This window comes from Nesoenas mayeri, assembly GCF_963082525.1.
Source record: "Nesoenas mayeri genome assembly, chromosome: 1".
NCBI classification, from domain to species: domain Eukaryota; kingdom Metazoa; phylum Chordata; class Aves; order Columbiformes; family Columbidae; genus Nesoenas; species Nesoenas mayeri.
The window spans coordinates 202,637,339-202,658,007 of NC_137541.1; the positions used below are offsets into that span (position 1 = coordinate 202,637,339).

At 41.0% G+C, this 20,669-nt stretch overlaps 1 protein-coding gene across 4 annotated transcripts in view; it reads right to left on the reverse strand.

Moving 5' to 3' along the window:
* FAT3 (FAT atypical cadherin 3) overlaps positions 1-20,669 on the reverse strand; it is a gene marked incomplete at its 5' end in the record, with an annotated part of 320,867 nt that overhangs the window by 25,106 nt on the left and 275,092 nt on the right. For all 4 annotated transcript variants that reach the window (XM_080342231.1, XM_080342229.1, XM_080342230.1 and 1 more), the window contains 7 exons: positions 2,025-2,182; positions 3,151-3,285; positions 11,740-12,538; positions 15,019-15,216; positions 15,770-15,913; positions 18,539-18,676; positions 19,364-19,578. In XM_080342231.1, the coding sequence (XP_080198357.1) occupies positions 2,025-2,182; positions 3,151-3,285; positions 11,740-12,538; positions 15,019-15,216; positions 15,770-15,913; positions 18,539-18,676; positions 19,364-19,578 (1,787 nt within the window). The remainder of the gene's footprint in view (positions 1-2,024; positions 2,183-3,150; positions 3,286-11,739; positions 12,539-15,018; positions 15,217-15,769; positions 15,914-18,538; positions 18,677-19,363; positions 19,579-20,669) is intronic.

The window sequence follows — 20,669 nt, forward strand, 5'->3', positions numbered from 1 at the left end:
ATGCAAAGTTTCACATTAACTGCCTGGATGGAAGAACATATGCTTGCCTTTTACCATTTAACAACTATATTTTTGGCATGATGAGAGTCTTCCTTCCCTATTTTTAATCTTTTAAATTTCACAAAACAAGCTGAATTTCTGTTATATTCACTGAAAAAAACGAAATAACATGTGGAATTCTCTTCTGCAATGGCCTTGTAACGCTTTTAACTGTTAAATCTTACTTTACGCAGATAGATGTCACATAGGAAAAAGGAAATGGTGATTCTGGTTTTGGCACACATAATCTTTTCAAAGGAAAAAGAAAAGGCCATTGACCTGCATCTCATTTTGCTCCAATTGTCTTAAAAGCCAGAGCACACAACCAAAAAAATGGCCAACCTCTCAAAATCGATGGATGAGATGCTTTATTTGAAACAGCTGAATAAATAACACCCTTATTATATTGCATCAACACAGTGTAGCTGGTAGGCTTTCAGCAAAGTAGCAGACAAGCAGTTTGCTCTATGGAATTGATTATTCATTCAAGAAGGACACTGTGTTATGATTATGAAATATTCCCATCCCCGGAGTTATCTCTAATGTATGAGCTCCCAAAATTAAGCTGGTCATTTAAACACTGAAAACCATATTGCAGCATTAATTTTTAAATAGACGGCGATGGGGGAGACTTGCTTCAAAAAAAATCAGTGCCACTGTATGCCCCAATAGTGGTCACGTTTTCTGCTCGTTCTCCCATGGGCTTGTACTATGTGGTGCGTCTAAATTTCTTCCACCTCTGCCAGTGTTTGGAGCTCAGCGTTGGTGCTGGGCCCTCTGGTGCAAATCCGGCAGATACTTAAGTCCATGTTTAAAATTAAGGTATGTGAGTATTTCCAATTGCATTCAAATACAGGAAGTTAAGCAAGCGATTAAGTGCTTTGCTGGAATGATGCCAGAGTGCTCAGAAGAGGACAGGATCCCATTCTTCATCCTCTATTTGGAAAGCTCCTCCTCATGTTTAATTTAATTGAAAGCAATGCTCAAATGATAACAACTTCACATTTATAGACTTCTAATTAATCTCCTTAATGGCCTCATTTCTGAGCACCTCCTTATCTCACAACATACATACCTGGTTAAAAAAAAAATGGCCTTACCTCTGGTTTACAAATCAAAGAAACATATGCTTGGAAAGTCTAAGTGTAACTTACTTGAAAGAATCTCAGGGATCCCAAAAGTACAGTTCATGAATCAGCTGCCATCCCTGAAGAGACCTGCTAGGGTTACATCCCTTGAGCATAATGCCATTTGTCTGCCATAGAGCACCTCTGTGAGACCTTGGTTTGATGTTCCTCTGCTAAATGACCTTCACAAACAAACCTCAAGCAATTTCTGATCTTTTAAGTGATGCCATTTCTTCAAAAAACATGCTGAATGTAACGCTTCGCTTCTTTTTAAGCTCTACTCTTATGGAAGCCAAGGGCCATACCTAGGAAAAGGACATACCCACTGCAAAAGCAGATCCTGCCCTACCTAAAAGCCAAGCATAAGGCTCTGGCATAAATAACCTTAATCTAAAAAGTGAAGAAGTCTTCATATTCAGTAGGAGAAACATTCTAAGCAGTTGGTTTCTGGAATTAAATGGACAGCAGTGAGGGCATATCCTCTAACCACAGGCATGGGCACAGGGGAAGAACAGCTATTTCAGCACGCATCATTTTGCCTCTATGGTCATATAAATGGCCAAATCTTACATCTTGTGCGAATTGGCTCCTGCATGCAGACACACATAATGTTCTTATAACGAACAGCACCCAATGGAGCATTTTTCCAAGTGCGGTACCACTAACAAGCTGCTTTTTTGATTGTTGTTGCTGCTGCTATTGTGGAAATTGCTGTTTTTCCCTGTTAGCAAGAAACAGATCAGACTTCATCTTCTCAATCTACAGCTGAAATGAGAACAGCATTCCCCAAATTGTGAGCTAACAGAAAACATATAATCAAGAAAAACAACTGTGGAAAAGATAAGTTATTTTAATTACCTTCAGAATTATACAGGGATTCGCTCTGGTGTACATTATAATCCCATTGCTTTGCAGGGTTCGCAGACGGAGAGCCAACTTGAATTCCTCTTTCTTGCTATTTTCAGAAACCCGGTATTTAATGTAGCTATTCCCAGCAAAGCTAAGGGAAGTGTGGCCTGAAATAACCATTTTGAAAAGACACATGTTCTTTTAGTGACACCTTAAATAATTCCTCAACTGTCAAGTTAATTACAGAATTTATAGAAATAATGAGAATATCTAGGAAGAAATAAACCAAACCAAACTTCGATAGGAAAAAAAGTTGGCACCTACTACTCTGTTTCCCCGAAAATAAGACAGGGTATTATATTAATGAACAATTGTTGTAAAGCTTTCTTCTTGGGATGATGTAGTCTTTTAACTAATAAAGATTGGAATTTTGGTAATCTAAATCATAACCAGAAGAGCTAATTATAGAGCTTTGCCCATGGCAGGAAAACATCTGGCATAACAGTCGTGTTTTCTCAGCAGCTTGTTTTACTGATCTGGGATTCAACCAAGTCAGTGGGAATTTCCCAATGGAAACTGCATCATGGTCTCCATACAGCCCCATAAACAAGTATTTCACAGGCTTATAAACAGATGCACCAGTGTCAGTGCTGAGGAGGGTTAAGCGGTACATCCTGGAGAAGAGAAGGCTCCAGGGAGACCTTATTATGACCTTTCAATACTTAAAAGGGGCCTACAAGAAAGATGGGGAAAGATTTTTTAGCACGGCTTGTTATGGCAGGACAAACAGTTTTTAACTGAAAGAGGGGAGATTCAGGCCAGACATGAGGAAGAAATTTTTTACAATGAGGGTGCTGAAACACTGGAACGGATTTCCAAGAGAGGTGGTGGATGCCCCATCCCTGGAGACATTCAAGGCCAGGCTGGACGGGGCTCTGAGCAACCTGATCTGGGTGAAGATGTCCCTGCTCATGGCAGGGGGTTGGACTAGATGAGCTTTGACAGTCCCCTCCAACCCAAACTACTGTATGATTCTATGATCTTCTGTTGACTTCAGTGGTACCTCTAATTACAGAATGAGAATGGCAGCACCTTGTTGTTCAAGTACACCCCCCTTTAGTGCTGTGACACACACCTGAGCACTCGCCAAGCTTTCCTGGTGGGCACTGGCAGATGAACGGTCTCCGGTTGGCTTCATAGCCCACACACTGCATGTCCCCTGGGCACGGCTTCTCCAGACAGGGATCGTTAGACCCTGGGCAGAGTCCTCCTGCAATAAGTTAACATACTGTCACGTATACACAGTGTAAAGCATGATGTTCAGCCCTACAAGAGTAATAAAAGACAATTATTGATCTCACACTTCAGTACAAGCAAAGAATGGCTTAACAATAATAACCTTCATGGAAGAGACGTCCTTTGGACAAGTACGTAGAAAAACTGTTATGGTTCTTCTTGAAAGGCTGCCCTAAAACCCATGGCAATGTATTATAAAAACCAACTACTATGAGCAGTAACTGGTTTATAATTCATGTGGTTACTCTCAGGCCATTCATCTTCTCACAAAGCCTCCTGTGCAGGGGATTTAGAGATATGAGGAAACAAATGACTGAAACTATGCGCTCCTTTTGCCCCAGCACACCCATGAGAAGCTAATTTAAGGAGGTAGAGTTCTCTAGGAGACAAAATAAGAAACAGCCATTCCTGGGATACAGAGTGACAGCTGGGCTTTTCATCCTCGTACTGCACAGGACATGCTGCCAGCCTGATCGCACAGCACAGGCAAACTTGCTCTGTCCCCATGTTCCTCCTGACATATCTGAGATCTCAAATCCTATTGTGTACCTTGCCCAGGCTGCCAAAATCTATCCTCCTTTCTTCTGGTTGTGAGTACACAGGTACCATTACACCTGAAACTGCACATGCCCAGGAAAAGAAAAGTGGATGACTTGCTCTGAACACAAAGAACTCGAAGAAATTCTGAAAACCAAAAATAAGTTGACTGTATTAGTTGTCATTACATAACTGAAGAAAGAAGCAGCTTAATATTCTAAATAGCCAGCTGCAATTTATAATTATAAATTGGGCAAAACATCCACGTCCTTTTGTATTTGAGGAAGAACATAATTTGGATAAAATTATTTCAAATAGTAGTGTCGGCTCTTCCTCAAAAATCTTTTATTAATATGGAATCCAATCTTGCCCAAGAACAGGTGAATACAGAACTACCACTAACTTCATAAGGGAAGTAATCTGAAGGGACAGAGGAATAGTGAGTTTTAATTTTGCTTCAACTATTTGTGTGATGCAATTACATTAAGGTTTTTCAAAACCTCCTAAATTCTTAACACCAATCAAGCTGAGCATGCCAAGGGCCTGTCGGTGTCAAATGAACTACTAGCATTCCATGGGGTTTGTCTAAAATGTCTAAAGGTGTCTAAATAGATCTGTTCTGATTGCCCTAATCTTAAAAGATTTGCAAACACTGTCTACAAATAATTCAAAGCATGATACAACTATTGCTCCTTAATATATGAATTCTCAGGACTTCTGCAACAGCCTTTTCTTGGGTGCAAGAAGGAAGCTGGCAGAAGCAGGGTCAGCTTCTTCCTTTGGACACCTGTGTGTGGATGCGATTAAAGTCTTTAAGTGGAGGAAAAAAGGGATTCCTGCCCTTGCTTCTGTTGATCTGCAGCCAGAGCTCCAGCAGAGTGAAAGCCGGTTGCTGGGAATGGAGAGGAGCCTCTTGTTTTGCTTGTCAAATTCATTTACTTAATACATGCAGGTGATGATTTTAACAATAAAAAGTCAGCACCTTCCTACCCATCACTTTCTGAATACTGGCAGTTCTTGTTTATTACAGGACCTTTATAATATTCAAAAACTGCTTTAGTTTTTTGAGCATGTGTATTTTATTTACAATTTATAAAGGAAGAAATCAACCTGTCAGAGAGCATATCTCTGACATTAATGAAAGAAAGAATCTTATTGCTCTCACACTTCAGTACAAGGCAAGAAGGGCTCGTAGTAAGCATAGCTGAAATTATCTGGCACTGTAAGTATTTTCTGGAAAAAGAAAAATTACTACTGTGGGTTTCAAAGTGGACATGGGTTGACTACAAATATGGCAATGACTGTAAATGTCTTGCTTGATGTACAGCACAGTCAATTTAATCTTTAACATCCTCCCCTCCTTTGTCAAACATTTGTTTGAGAGGTCTATGCAGTAAACGATTTAAAGTACTGCCTGTAGCACTGTTAGAAAATGATGCATGGCAATCTTTATTAATCACTTTAGTAGGTAACATTATCGGGAATAACAGCTGCAATGTACAGTCACATTTTAAGCCTTATGGAATCAAGAAACAAATGTCATTTAATAGGGTTCTGCACCAGAGAACTATACTCTATTTAAATGTAAAGTCTGTAGAATTTAAGAGAGATATGATGTTTTCTATAGCTTTTTTACTTTTCTTTTGGGGGGGCGGGAAAGCCCTCATGCTTTGGAATTCAATGGCAAGTAATAATTATTTCCGAAATTATAACAAGTGATTAAATATTCTATAGGCTGCCTTGCATTTTCTATTTGGTTCTTTTGACTATTTTAATTCCTTCTTATGTGACAAATACAGAGCATTCTGCTGTACGCAGAGTATATTTCCCCTCTGAACACGCTCAAACCTTTCGTGGGGCTGTAATTCAAGTGAGCCTCTGTGTAGCTGACAGACGAGCTGTTTGGACGAAAGCCCCACAGCTCATCAATGTGCAGCACAAAGGGGCACTGAGATTTCCAAATGCAGCTCTGCAAATTTTCACATCACCTAACCTATGACTATCTTTGACACGAAGCAATAAAGCAATAACTTCCTTTGTTATCCATCTCTGTCAGTCTTCCTAGCTGACTCAAACTCTGATTTGTACTTTGGAGTCATCCTTCTACCATAAGAAAATATATGGAAAGGATCTAATGTATTTAGTGCAACTGCGGGGATACACTATGGAACTGCTTATCCTTGCAGGCCAAGAACACTTCTTCTGGTAAACCACAAGCAAATCAACTTTTTATTCATCCCGCTGCAGCAGAATTTCATAGCTGTCACAAAAGTTTTAAAATATTCAGACTTGGGAGAAGAAATGCTTTATGCCTGTCTATATGGTTATGAGTACATAAGGTACAAATCTGCATTATTGCATTGCCCCAGCTAACACGCACTTTCAGGATGATTTCACAAGTATGCAGAGCAAAATTGTGAAATCGTTCAAGGCTACATTGTCCACATCAAAGGTTTACAGCCTGAGTTTAAATAAAATTATTCTAATGTTGCATTTCCACTCCAAAGAGCAGTCTATTTACCAGCCAATAAGAGATTTGAGAAATATGGATTTGAATTGATCGATTTTGTTTTCTGCAGGCAAGTCCAGGCAATCCATAGCATTCCCCTGAAACTCATGCTGGTAATAATAAAGTTGTTCTCTACAAGGTATCAAAGAGATACATGAGCTAATGTCAGCCAGTGCATGGCAGGAAAAGGTGGAATAGACCTCCTTGATTTTGACAGATAATTTTCAGTTTAATTCTCTAAAAATATGTAAAAGCATTACCATCTCCCTACTAGTATACTGAGGAAGAAAACACTCTTCCATTGCAAAATGAAACACTTATTTAATCTGTGTCCATCCAGAGAACGATCACTTGCAGGAATGTAAACAGGTTTCGAAAACTGAACGCTTTAACAAGTTTAACTTGAGCCTTGAGATATTTAGTGTTTTTTTTTTGAGCCCATTCTTCTAAATCTGTGCGAATATTAAAAAAAGTCTGCTTGAAAGGTAAAGGTGACTACTGAAAGTCAAAGTCCCGGAAAGCAAATAAAGCAAAGCTCCAAACTGTTACCTTTAAAACAGTTTAATAATTACGTTAGTGGAGAGGGAGGACAGTCAATTCAGGAATCGCAATCTGGTTTATTTTTGCAGCATGGTGACCAGGTATTGTAAGCAAAGATAATTGTATATAGAGAAGTGCAGATACCACAAACTTGTTTCTGCACAACAGAACTATGGGTTTCAGTTAGCTCAAGTGTCCCTGGAAAAGTGTGTGTCACATTGTATGTCCTAATGAATCAGATTCCCTCCCGGGTTTAGACAAACTGAGGTATTTGACCTGTTCCAGCCACTCCTTGATCACAGCTTCCTTTAAGACCCCTTGAGTGTTAGAGAGCAATTCCCACTTGCCCCAGTTCTACAGTTCTCATGTTTCTGCTTCACTTCTCTCAGGTTTTATACCATATGGTACATTCTCAGTGTGGGCCTTAAACGGGTGATATTCACATGGAGAAACATCTCTCCTTATTCAAGGGCAACACTAAAAGAACTACAGCAAAATCAAATCTATTCAATTTATCTGCAGTTCTTTGTTGTCAATCATAGACAGGACACCTTCGATCTTCTGGCTACCTCACCAGGACAACTCAAGGCTCATTAGTATTTGTGTGATTCCTGAAAACTGGAAAAGGTGTGTTGTACATGTACGAATTGGGTTCTTGATGCCCAATCGTGCAAAACACCCAGTACTCTTTAAGAGGCAACATGTGCTCTGTGGGGCTGAGGACACACACCACCTCTGAAGACTAAGTCCCATATTATGAGCAGATCATCACAGTCTACCATTTCCTTTTGTCTGAACATTCACAAAACACTAGAAGTGGCTCCACAGAGTATGAATTGCATGGTTTCATGAGAAAGTGGTCCAGGATTGCTATTCACTTGATTAAATAACGTGGATGTGAGTGTCTGCACATTTGCTGAACACTTCTGGGTCTATTAGAAAAAATTCTTTCAAACTATTAAGCCAGAACCATATTAAACACTTGAAATGAAATTCATCTCATCTAACTTCAGGGCATGATTCATCCGACTGATTCTAGACATCTAGGGAGAGATGTATAACATCATTAAAAATACCTCATTCTTTCCACTGTCTGCAGATGGGGCCTGGAATGACCAGTTCAGATGTAGATATATACCTACATTTGTCAAGGTGACTTCAATCTAGTCCTTTCCCATAAACATATTACTGTAATCTCACTTTCATAAGATTATAATGCAGAACAGCTCCATAGCAAAGTAGTCTCAACAAAGCCTGCTTCTTCCCTGTATCTTTGTCTCAGCACAAGAGAATTACATGAAAAATAAAAATGCAGAATAGATTTTTGCTTCTGAAAAATAAGAATGTCAGAACTATTTTACATGAATAAATTTATTCTGGTCCTCCTATCTTTATTTCCCACAAGCGCTGAGAGATGTTTGCATACTTCACATCATGTGGTGGGAGACGGGCAATTGCGGAGCCCCTATAGCCACACTGAAACAAACCCCAGTTTGTTACAGTATTTTTCATATAAACACAAGCATATGAGCCAGAAATCTAAGGAGACAGTCTGTTATTAGAAAACTCTTTAGTTCAATTTTATTGATTGTAAAGGCTTAGATTGATGCATCTGAACTTTCGAACTTGTCCTTCCAGAGCTGAGCTGCTGAAGCCCCAAAGTTCACCCACTGCCCACTCCACAGCTTCCCTGCATTTTCATGTTAGATAACTCAGTTTGCTCACAAAGGTAATCTAGGTAAGTTATGCACAGCTGGCATGCATAAATTGTGCATATCTGTGACATCTGCCAGTGGGAAAAACACTCCAAGTATGATACATATTTCAAGAATGAGAGAATTAGTTCAAACTCAAGCTTTCTCGGTCATAATTGAATCAGATCTCTGGAAACATATGCAATATTTTAATGGCTTTGTCATAATTCAAGCTATTAATATTTACTGGACTGGATCATAAAACTATCCTAGTAACAAAAGAAGTATAATACTTTTATTATACTGATAATATCTTGCTAATGCTGTTTTGGTTAACAAGTCAGAAGAAATTTATTCTAGTATTTTGTGCACTTTTTCCTGACTTGCTGCAGTTACGTGCATGTACAAGAACTACTGATCAAAGAAGTATTTGCATTTTTCTAACTCTTTTACTGGGCTTAGTCTTTAGCCTTCATGAAAGCAAAACTACACATACATTCTCTAATTAATATGCCCTCAGAAGTCTGTGTTACCTCCTATGCGATAAAACAGTGTTTGTCTGTGTATTTACGTAAATACCAAGACTTTTCTTGTGGGTCCTTTAATTAAAAACAATAGAAGAGGCTGAAACTAACGTGGAGAAGGGCACAGCACAGATTTTTTTTTACTTCCCACCAAGATCTCTTATTTCTGTGCAAGTAAGAGGCACCAATGCTCTCACCTCTCCGGTAGTTATAGTTAAACCAGCAGCTCTGGACAACTTCTTTGTTACAGGCTGGATGGTGAAATGGTCATGCCCAACCCCATCCCAAGTCTTGTGAGCCACCCAAGGGAAATCAGCACACAGCGGCTCGAAGGGGAGCGGTTGGAACCCTTCCAGCTTTCCAGCTGGACCAGGACAAGCTGCCTGTTGCAACTGCTCCCACACAGCAGCCTGCAAGCCATGTGAGGGCTGTGTGAGGCCGCACCTCGAATACTGTGCTCAGTTTTGGGCCCCTCACTATAAGAAAGACACTGAGGTGCTGGACTGAGTTCAGAGAAGGGCAACGAAGCTGGTGAAGGACTTGGGGCACAAGTGTGATGAGGAGCAGCTGAGGGAACTGGGGCTGTTCAGCCTGGAGAAAAGGAGGCTGAGGGGAGACCTTATCACTGTCTGCAACTGCCTTAAAGGAGGTTGTACCATGGAGGGTGTCGGTCTCTTCTCCCAAGTAGTAAGTGATAGGACAACAGGAAATGGTGTCAAGTCACACCAGAGTAGGTTTAGATTGGATATTAGGAAAAATTTATTCACGGAAAGGTTTGTGAGGCATTGGAACAGGCTGCCCAGGGAAGTGGTGGAGTCACCATCCCTGGAAGGTGTTTAAAAGACTCTTAGATGAGGCTCTTAGGCACATGGTTTAGTGCTAGAGTTAGGTTATGGTTGGACCTGATGATCCTGAGGGTCTCTTCCAACCACAGTGATTCTGTGAGTCTCTAAATGGTCCAGAGGCTGTGAGCACAGCCAGCCTGCACAACCACGCTGCCGCTCCAGCAGCCCGCCAGCTGCTTTGAGGACTGACTGGTACATGACAGAAACATCTGGAAATCTCTGTCCCAGCTGATTTTTTGTGCTTCCAGAGCAAACTTGCTGTGCAGGGAGAAAAAGAGAGTAAGCTGCTGGATCAGAAATGTACTGCATTGCAAAGTTGTTCTTAGGAGCTAAACTAAGGGATTATGAGGCAGATGCACATACTATTAAGATCTGAAGGGAGTAATATATCATTATTGACTTTAATAAGTAGTGAAATGAAATTACAAACAGTGAAAATTTTGTCTGCCAGAAAAGCAGTTTCTGACAGGGAGGGCTATCACTATCCCCACGGAGATGAGGATTTGTGATTTCTTGTTAAGAAAATGAGACAAAGCTATGATTTAGATAACATAAAAGAGTTTTGCAGATGATGCTCCTGCACTGGCTCCTGGACTCATCTGGAGGATATTGCAGCACTGTCCCTTTAAAACCTGTGAAAATCCTTTATTTCGGAGCCTTTCATGTGTAACAAAATGGTGACTATTGTTATAATAGATACATCTGTTTGAAACTTATAACACTATTACTTAAAAACTGACCAGTCTGCTCTTGGACGTACATGAAAATACCTAAGATTCTGATATTTTTACAGAACTTCTATGGCATTATTATTCATGTGCTGCAGGAGACAACGATTACTGGTTAAGTTTTATGCAATTTCTGCCTATTTTCATCCCCGCTGAGGTCGATGGTAAGACACAAAGTACTGCTGAATGCTGCAGAAACAAAGGCTGGCTACTGAGAGACACGGCTGCTGAATTCTCGTACTGCTCTGTGTGTGATTGTGTGCATGTGTGCTTAAGATGAGGGAGACTTAGATGTATTGATTTTACAGCAGCTTTTTACTCCACTCTTAAATGAAGTGGAATGAGGACCAAACAGCCTGGCAAACAAAAGAAACAGAGCTATTATTATAACTGCCTGAGGTTTTATCCTCCAAGTGCAGAATCATAAGGAAGATGGGCTCTCGGGTCTATTTGTCATACTTGCCCATGTGAAATCCATGCCAAAGCGTGGAGCAGCCTGAAACGCAGACAAAACACCACCCTGTCACCTATTGTAGTGTTAAAGGTCAGTAACAGTGCTTGCTTGCAGTTACTTAATAAAATACTTCATTGGTTTTCGTGCGTCTCTGCAATAATGGGACTGGAAAAGGCCTTTCCACCTGCACGGCTCTGGTCAGGGGTCCTTTTCCTTGGAGGCTGCTGGTGCATCGCTGCAGACCAGGCTGTTCTGCTGTGGTTTATTTCAGTGGTGGCACCGAGGCGGTGGGAAACCACATCCCTCCCTCTCCTCTTCCCTTCCTTCCCCTCCCCTGGAAGCTGGTTGATGGCTCTGATTACCGGGCCTCCAGGAAAGCGGTCTTTGTCGTAAAAGGCCAAAGTTCATCAACTTCCATTTACATCAGTAAACATGAACAATTCTTCCCGAGCCTGAGAAATCAATTCCCACAATACATCAGCCAGTCGTGCCTTAACGGACTGAATTGAAATGCCCCTTCTAATCTGCATCAGAGAATAAAACCGATCCTAGAGCATAATGTGTAAAGATGGGAGGGGGACAGGGAGCAGTACTCACCATTGCACATGCAGCGCACATTCCTGTAAAAGCGTGGGCACACAAAACTAATTCGTGCTGTGCTATAGGTCATCAAGGAATGCGAATCAATAGACAGACTTTGCTCACAGTGCTGTTCCTGACAATCCAGTCCAGAGCAATTCTTCTCCAGGATAGCAGAAATACGAATCACATTTTCCAAGTGTCTCCTTGCATTGGTAAGCTTCTGAATCAAATAGGCAGGCTTATAGAAACCACCGTTGTGCATCTGAACCGCAAACAGCATGTCAAGCTGATTGCTGCCTGCCACCGGCTGAATACTGATGATGTGTAGGCTGTCTTGTTTTTGGGAGAGCACTGCGTTTCGCAAGGTACGCCTGAACCCGTGCATGTGAAGGCCCACAAAATCTTCAGGGGAAATGTTCTCAAAACGGATGGTAACTGTGTTCTGCAGCATTTCCTGTAGCAATTGCTCAACGTGGACCACAACATCGATGGGCACCTGGAACCGGCCATCACTGACAGAGACATTCAGGACATACTTGCCGTTATCGAGCCCTCCAAGGGCAATGATCTTCCCATCATGGCTGCTGACCTTGAACAAACTTTTCTGCTCTGATTTTAGCGTATACGTGAGGACATCGTACACGTCCTGATCTGTGGCATGAATTTTCCCAATGACTCCCCCTGGAAAATCATCTTCCATGGTGACAATGAAAATCTCCAGTGGAATGGCAGTCGGTTTGTGAATGCTCTCTTCAATAACTCTCACCTGAACATAGGTGTGGGAAACCTGCTGAGGCTTCCCAGAGTCCTTTGCCTAATGTAATCCAGGAAAAAAAAAAAAAAAAAACCAAAATAAAAACCACATATAAGAGCCAAAAACCATAACTTATTGCTATACATATTTTCATAGCATCAGTAATTCTGAAGACCTCTTCAAAGAACTTCCCAAAAGCATTTGCAAAATACATATGTAAAGAAACGTCTCAGCCATTTCTAGCAGTGGAACTTACAAACCCTTTAGGGAAGCACAGATATCTCAGCTAAGTGGATTGCAGAGAGAAATGTGTCAGCAGTATGTCTCATTACTCAATCTGAAATGTTCCCAGGATCCCACAGCTATCACTTGTCCTCTCCACAACAGAGACATTTGAATGCGGTATATTCTGCACCAAATGGAGTTTGGGCTCCTTTCTGCTCTGGAAAAGAGGCTGAATCCCAGTGAAATACCAGCACAGTTCCTGCTTTGCTTGGTGTGCTCCAAAGAGTTTCAGACCCTGCTTAGTTTGTGCGGGTGTGAGGGAGTTCAGAGTTTTCTACAGCACTCTGTACTACTTTACCTGAAGCCATCAAGAAACATGCTTGAAATAAATAAAATTTATCACCCTCCAAAAATGAAATAGGCACTCGTGCTGCCACTAATGATAAAATACAAAAGCAGCACCGCACTTGAACAGATGACGGTATGACCTAGAGCACGTATGATAGCATAATTCGCACTTTTTTACAGAGAGTAAAAGAGCAAGTATGACGAAAAACCCAAGGCCATCTTGACAGAAAGGTGTGCAAACTTGAATTAGTGTCCTCTCTTGCACTAAGAAAAATGTTTCATTGAGGTCACTATTAAGACGTACAGCTCCACACATTTATTTGCTCCAGAGAAGAACAGAAGACTAAAAAACCACGAGGCAGAGATGTACTACACATGCAAAGATCTTTGTATTGGGATATGGGGAGGAAAATTTACTAGCTGAAGAAACAAAAAGGCAGGATGGCCACAGTAATAGACGTTATCAGTAAAGGATAAGTAAATCTAAGACTCTCTAAAAATCATTCATCCTCACTCCTAAAAAGGCTGGGTGGAGTATTTAGAAAAAGATTTTATGTGTATGTGCACACATATACACAGGTACATGCACAGAGATTCCATTCCATTCCATTTTCAATTTTAACATTGCTTTTTAATAAACCTAACACAGAGGAGGAACCCAATGGTCGAAAGGAGAAAGCAGCACTCTGGCATGTACGAATGGAAAGATACACTGCTACAGTCTATACACAACAGGAAACTATAAAATATGTTTTCATTGCAGAAATCCCTAAAGAAAATAATCCTGGGAGGAATTAGGCCTTCAAAATCCAACAGTGTGGTTTTCTGAACATGTTGGTGCATGTCAAAAATTGTGGTCTGTCTAATATTTCATTTCTATGACATGGATTTATATAGCTAGAGGATGCTGCTTAGATTTAACTCATGCCCAATTTTGGTTATACTGGAACTTTGGCTAGCAAATTGCCTATAAAGAAGGATATTTTAGGATGAAGGCATGGGAAAAAGGTGAGGTTTTTTTTTAAGCTTCCTACAAGGCTCAAAAAATTGGCTGCTGGAATATTAAATGGCAAACTTGTAAAACATTACTTTGATTTGAACTGTCAACTAGCATCAGAGCTTATATTTCTTGAATTGCAACTAACTGTGGATGTTACTGCTGCCAGTAGCATTAAATGTTCTTGTAAAGGACCAGACGGGCTGGATTGAGAGAAATCAACACCAGTAAAGCAAGAGGAGGAAGGCTGCATCGCAGGCTTAGCTTATAGGACCACATCTCATTTCCATGAAGAGGAAGAATTCATTCCCTAGACTTGCTTATTTACTGAACCCTACTACATTTTCTCTGGCAGGTCAGAGAAATGTGGACAAATTACTTTTGGATTTACAGCTTTTTGTAATCAGAATTACCCTGGTTACAAAGTTCCCCAACTGTGACTCTAAAGCTAAGTTTGAGCTGGACTTCTATTGCATGTCTTATTTTCACATTCCTAAAAAGCTAAGTTGACCTTGGAAATGTGATTTCATGAATTCTTGGTAAGCTGCCAAAAATTTATGATTAAATTTACGACTTAAAAGCAGAAGTGATTTTCTTTCCTAGAACAATATTTTGCTGTCACTCATTCTGTGGTGTATTTATATGGATATAATGCATTTTTGCTTATTTTCTTCGCTTAGCTACAGGAAAAAAAAAAAGATGAAAATCCTAAATCACAGCGGCTGCTGCTCAGAAAATCCATTTCATGCCGAGGAAATTGGAAAGGTGGCTGGCTACCTATTTATATTTATATGAAATTAGGTTTAGGGACATCAAAGGAAATACACCATGTTGTACACTTGTCAACTGGAATGCATGGTATTTACTCATAGAATGCAGTCAATTAAAACCAATCCATACATGCAATGCACAGGTGACCTACCACTATGAGGGGTTTTGTTTCTGTGCAGATGCAAAAATCAAGCCATACCTGCACACAGAGCACATATTCGGTTGCAACCATGTGCTTGAAGATGACTGCAGATCTCAAGACGCCGTGAGGGTCTAGCGTAAACTCCTCCTCTTCATTGCCAGTGAGGATGGTGAAGGTAAAAGGGGGGCCATTGTGAAAAGAGTCTTTGTCTGTCACTACCAGCTGCAGAATGCTTGTGCCCACTGGTTTATTTTCCTTTACACATATACACAGCATATAAAGAAAAGGATTAAAATGATATATATCACAATCATAAACCACCACATATTGCTATGGAGAATATTGAACTGAACACTCTTTGCCCAAGGCAGTATTTCACAAGCAGTGGTTATTTGGCACTGCTTATGACCCATGGACCTGTAGCAGAGATGGAGGTATCCACCACATCTCTGGGCACTGACGTGCTCTGCCTGACACTGCATCCCATCACAACTGACTGACCATTAAGACTTGCACCTCGTGTAAAGTGCAAAGAAGTGTGAGCTCAGGCCAGCTCAGTATTTTTGAGGCCAGAGTATAATTTCTGGTGGAGCAGAGATGAACGGTAAAATGTATGATGGATGCTGAGGTTAAAGAGCCTTAGAAAACAGAAACTTACCAAAGAGTTAAGATGTGTTTATACTTTCCTTTAAATAAGATCACTTGATAAATCTTCGGCAGATAGATCATCAAAGGCTACTTAACTGAAACCAAATACTTTTGTATTTTAAAAAGTCAGAGAAGTTCTGGTTGTTCAGGATAAACTTACTTGAATTACAGCTGTATAGTTAGCTGGAGTAAATATAGGGCCATTATCATTCACATCGGAAATGTCCACGTTGACCGTCACAGATGAAGACAAAGGAGGGGTGCCGCTGTCTCTTGCCTGGATAACTAATGAATAACCAGATATCTGCAAAAAGGTGAAAACATTGAATCATTGTGAAAGCAGTCCTAAATTTTAACTTGTGTTCTTTACATCCAGTGCACCACCTACCATATTCTAAAGAAAGCTGCCTGACCTCATTACCTTCCCCACCCTCAGTATAACATTACCCTGTTTATTGCCACACTGTGTCCCAACTTCTGTTTTATAAGGCTATCAATAAACATAGCAGCTTTGTTGTATTAAAACAACTGTATCAGATGGTGCATTCCTGAAACAAAGGGGCAGACAAAAAATAAACAGTAGATAATATCCAAACTCAGTTATCACTACTGTAACTAACATTTTCATCTCTCCTGGGTGTCAGCTGGGATATGTGACCAGTTTCTATGTAACTTATGGCTGGTTTCCAGGATATTATATAAATTACTTATCAGAGCTAACCTCGGTTTGACACACAGCGTTTCTAACACCTTGATGAAGAACCAAGAAAATGTTCACAGACAGTTGGCTTAAACACACTGGAAAACATTTGGGACTACTAGGGACAACACAGTCTCTGTAGCAGCAGGATATTATCCACCATTTAATATAAGGTTTTTTTTGAATGTACTTGTTTGTAACAGCCACAAACTACTCCGCACAGTGTGGGCAGTTTGGTGCATCACCCATGGGCCCTCTATGTACATATGTGCCTGTGCCTGAGGTGTGAGCATATGTGACAATCTGCAAAAGCTCCGTCTATGCACAGCTTATGGATGACAGTTTGATTTTATGAACTGCATCCTTATGGCGGCCTCCTTACGTCTTACAACCGATTTTTACTGTATATCTCTTGACATTCCCCAGCATCTGCTGCTGACACGTCTGCCCACAAATCCTTCTAAGGGAATAAGCAAAGGGCAAAACGTGCACCAGATGAAACACCACGCTCCAGCCGCTCGGTGCAGGGCTGGAAAGGGGGAAAAACACAGAATGAAGTAACGTTAAAGGTGCTTTTTTGGGGTGGGAGGAAATCCAAAGCCATCTGAAAAATACCAGCCATTTGGGTAAGGGGGAGGGGTATAGGCTAAATGTATTAAACAAGGGAGATCTTCTGATAAGGGAAGATAATGGAAGCATTTTTTGGGGAGTGTAGGAAGAGAAAGGCTGTGGTTTCATGGGGGCATAGTAACAAATGAGGGAAGAAGAATCCTGAACTATAGGAAGTCAAGAAATTGAGCAGAATATATTTTTTCCCCTTTTAACCCATAATTTCTACAAATAGATATAATCAAGACTGATAGTTTGGTGGGATCTTTCTCAAATTTTGTGTGTGTTTGCTTTCACTTCAATGCATCCTAGAAAGGTAGGTGGCAAAAAGTCATGGTTTCTATAAGATTACAGCTCTGGTTTCCTCAAACCACTGAAACGTAGGAGTCAGCACTGCCTCTGGGGATCTACAGCAGATGGGGCCTCATGTATCATTGTTCCTGAAGGGGTCAGAAACACCTGTGTCTAGGAAACGTGCCAGGGAAGCAAAGAAAAAGACAATATCACAGCTTATTTTAACGGAGGGGAACTTTGGAAAATGCAGACCTAACAGAGCTGGCAGTAAACGTGCACACAGTGGTGTGCGTGAATGTGTGTGTTTGAATGCAGATGTACATGAGTACACTTAAGAAACTAAATGAAATCATATTAAGAGACTAAGCCTTTGCCATTTAAGAGAAATAATTTACAGAAAATTTGTAACATGCAAAGCCATTGTTACTTCCCTGGCCTCAGCAGTCTGCAGAAAACTCATTCTGCCACCAAACACTGACAATTTAATCCTGCCTTTGTGATTGTACAGAAAGGATATTTGCCACTGTTTTAAGCAGTAGCCCTGATTCCCATAGAGAGCTTTTCCAGCTGAGCCCACATTCTGGGGACAGCAATCAGCTTTCCCAGTCTAGTGAATGCATTGCTCGGAAGCAGAAGGCACTGATTTCTTCATGTGTTGCAAGACTTTTGAAGCCACATAGCACTCTCCTGCCCTGCTTGTAGCACAGGCAACTATGTTTGTTTGTTTTTCGAAAAGCTGCTAATTGCTAGCTATGGCAAAATGGTGATAAATCACCCTGGATGAATAATCTAGTGGGCAAACAAAGCAGCAAAATCTGTTTAATGAAGCACTCCTTCACTTTTGGTACAGCCTGGCCACTTCATAACATCACCTCCCCAGTGACATGTTTTGCAGAGCGCTAATTAATGGCTGAGGTCTCAGCTCGGTGCTTGGTGCCACAGTTTGGAGGATGTTGTAATCGCTCAGTTGCACACACCGCTGCACGGGTGTGCTTGCACACGCGGGAGAGAGGAGGCAGCTCATTAACGCAGCAACAGCTGCTGGTGGCACCGCAGGAGGAATCCAGGGTTGCTTTTTCCCCAACCTGGCCTCAGCTGCTGCGTTGGTGCAGGATGGGAACAGAGCAGAGAAGCTGGCTTGCAGAAAAGATCAGGGAGAGGGGTGGGGTGGGAAGAAATGGAACAAAATTAGAAAGACCTGTTGAAGCATCTTAGGTTGACCATTGCGGAGTATAAAAGAAGCTTCTTCAAAATGAACTGGCAGCAGAGTTGAGATCAATAAACATCTGTAAGTCATCATAAGTTAAGAAGTCCCACAGGTCTTACCCTTTCTCGATCCAATTTCTTTTTAACCTTCACGAGTCCCAAACCAGGATCAACTGAAAATTCATTGTCTTGATCCCCGTTCACTATGGAAAAGTGAATCTGCCCATTGGGAGGACTGTCCAGATCTTCTGCTATCAACTTTTTGAAGAGAAGAGTGAAAATGAGCAAAACAAATATTAAGTCATCCATATGCTGCATTAATTGCTCAACACCCTGAAAAGTGAGAATTCATATTCCATCAGACTAGTAACATCTGAACTGCACACCTCTACAGTGTCAAGCCAAGCACCAAGCCAATCAGTTTTGCTAAGATGCTTCCCTTGGACCTTTTTGAAATTGTAGCCCTAAAATATACAAAATATTTTAATCTTCATATTCCATATAACACTTCCTTTCTGCATCCACAAGATCCAAGATGCGAGCATTGTGAGGTGTGGGTATGGCACATTGCATTCCCAACTCAACAGACACAAATACTACGTGGTAGAAACATTTTGTATTTAACTGAAAATTTGAATTCTGCCTTCCAGAAAAAACCCACTTGTTTCTAGCTGACTCATGAAATGTAATGCCTTAAACATGTCGTTGTTCCTTGGCAGCATATCGGGGTTGAAAAGAAGCAGTCGGTGCTACTGCTACTTTCTTTTTTGGGAAAAACTGGCAGCAGCCTGGAAAGCAGCAGCAGACAAACAATACTGGCTAGAAAACAGTTTGGGTAATTCAGACGCAGTAGTTATCGTTATTAACTAGTGCAGCAGTATTTTATTAAAGGTCCTGTAGCAAAGGGCTTCATCCCACCTAAGTGCTGCCCGCGGCCTTGCTCACCATTATCACCGAGTCACCGACAGCGGCATCCTCGCTGATGACTGCGCTGTAGACCGCCTGGCTGAATTTCGGTGCATTGTCATTAACATCTGTCACGTTTACGTTCACGGTCGTAACGGCGCTCAGGGCTGGAGTTCCTCCGTCTTTCGCTTCCACTACTAAGTAGAAATCCTTACACGATTCATAATCCAAAGCTTCAAAAATGGAAATCGCTCCTTTGAAGCAAGGGAGGGAATGTCAACAGCCAGCGAAAAATAAACAATGCTATGGACTAAGGGATTTGACTGTAGTAAACAGTACAGCATGCTATTTATCACCATGGCACACATACAAAAGATGTTGTTCTAACTGTAACGCTGCTCAGTCCAATAAAAAAATCTGGTCAGGTTTCTACTGCTGTCGTTTGATTAAAGAATGACGCCAATTGCACTTGGATTGACTCTGCAGAAAGGACCTTCACAAGGCATGAAGCAATAAATGGTTTATTGTGAAAATGACTTTTATTATACCAGCATTGTAGCTGGAGAAGTGGGGGCCATATCCACCCATTGGCCTGGCTCATGCCCAGAGCCTATGGGAGAACTGGATGCTGACTGTGGAAATCAGCCCTGACAAGTCAACAGAAATTCAGTCCCATGTAATTAACTTCTCATGAATTAAATACAAATGAATGAGATGTGAATACCTTTGAGAAATCAGTTGTCTATAATTTATGTGAATAAATAGGGGCTTCTCCACTCAACTAGGTGTAAAAATTTTGGGTTTCCTCACCACAGGATCAAGACTAACGTTACTCAATATGTGCCCCCAGGTCCCCTCTAGGAAAGAAAAGCTTTTTATGCAAGCCCTCCACTTGTTTCCCATGTACCTGCAACAACAAGAAGGGGGCACTTGATGCCTTGAAGGAGATAATACTGGGCATGGTAGGAAAGACTTAAAAGCAAATCCTTAAACCTGGCAAGCCAAATCCTTTCCAAGATGGATACATCAGGAGCAGGGATGTATGGAGCTTAAAGGTCATTTAGTCCAACTGCTGCCCAACACAGGTGAGCTAAACCTAAACATTCTTGAAGGTAACAATCTCTCATGTTCCTACAAACCTCCAACAACATCAGTTTCCTAACCTTCACAGGTAATGTATTTGAGTACTTAATAATCATTACAGTTAGGAATGTGTTCGTGTCATTTAACTGAAACAATCTACATGCAGTTTAAGACCACTCACAATTTCTTTTCTCACGGAGAACAGTTTATTCCCCTCCTCTTTGTATGTACTTCTTACAAGCTTGAATACTAACAGCATGTC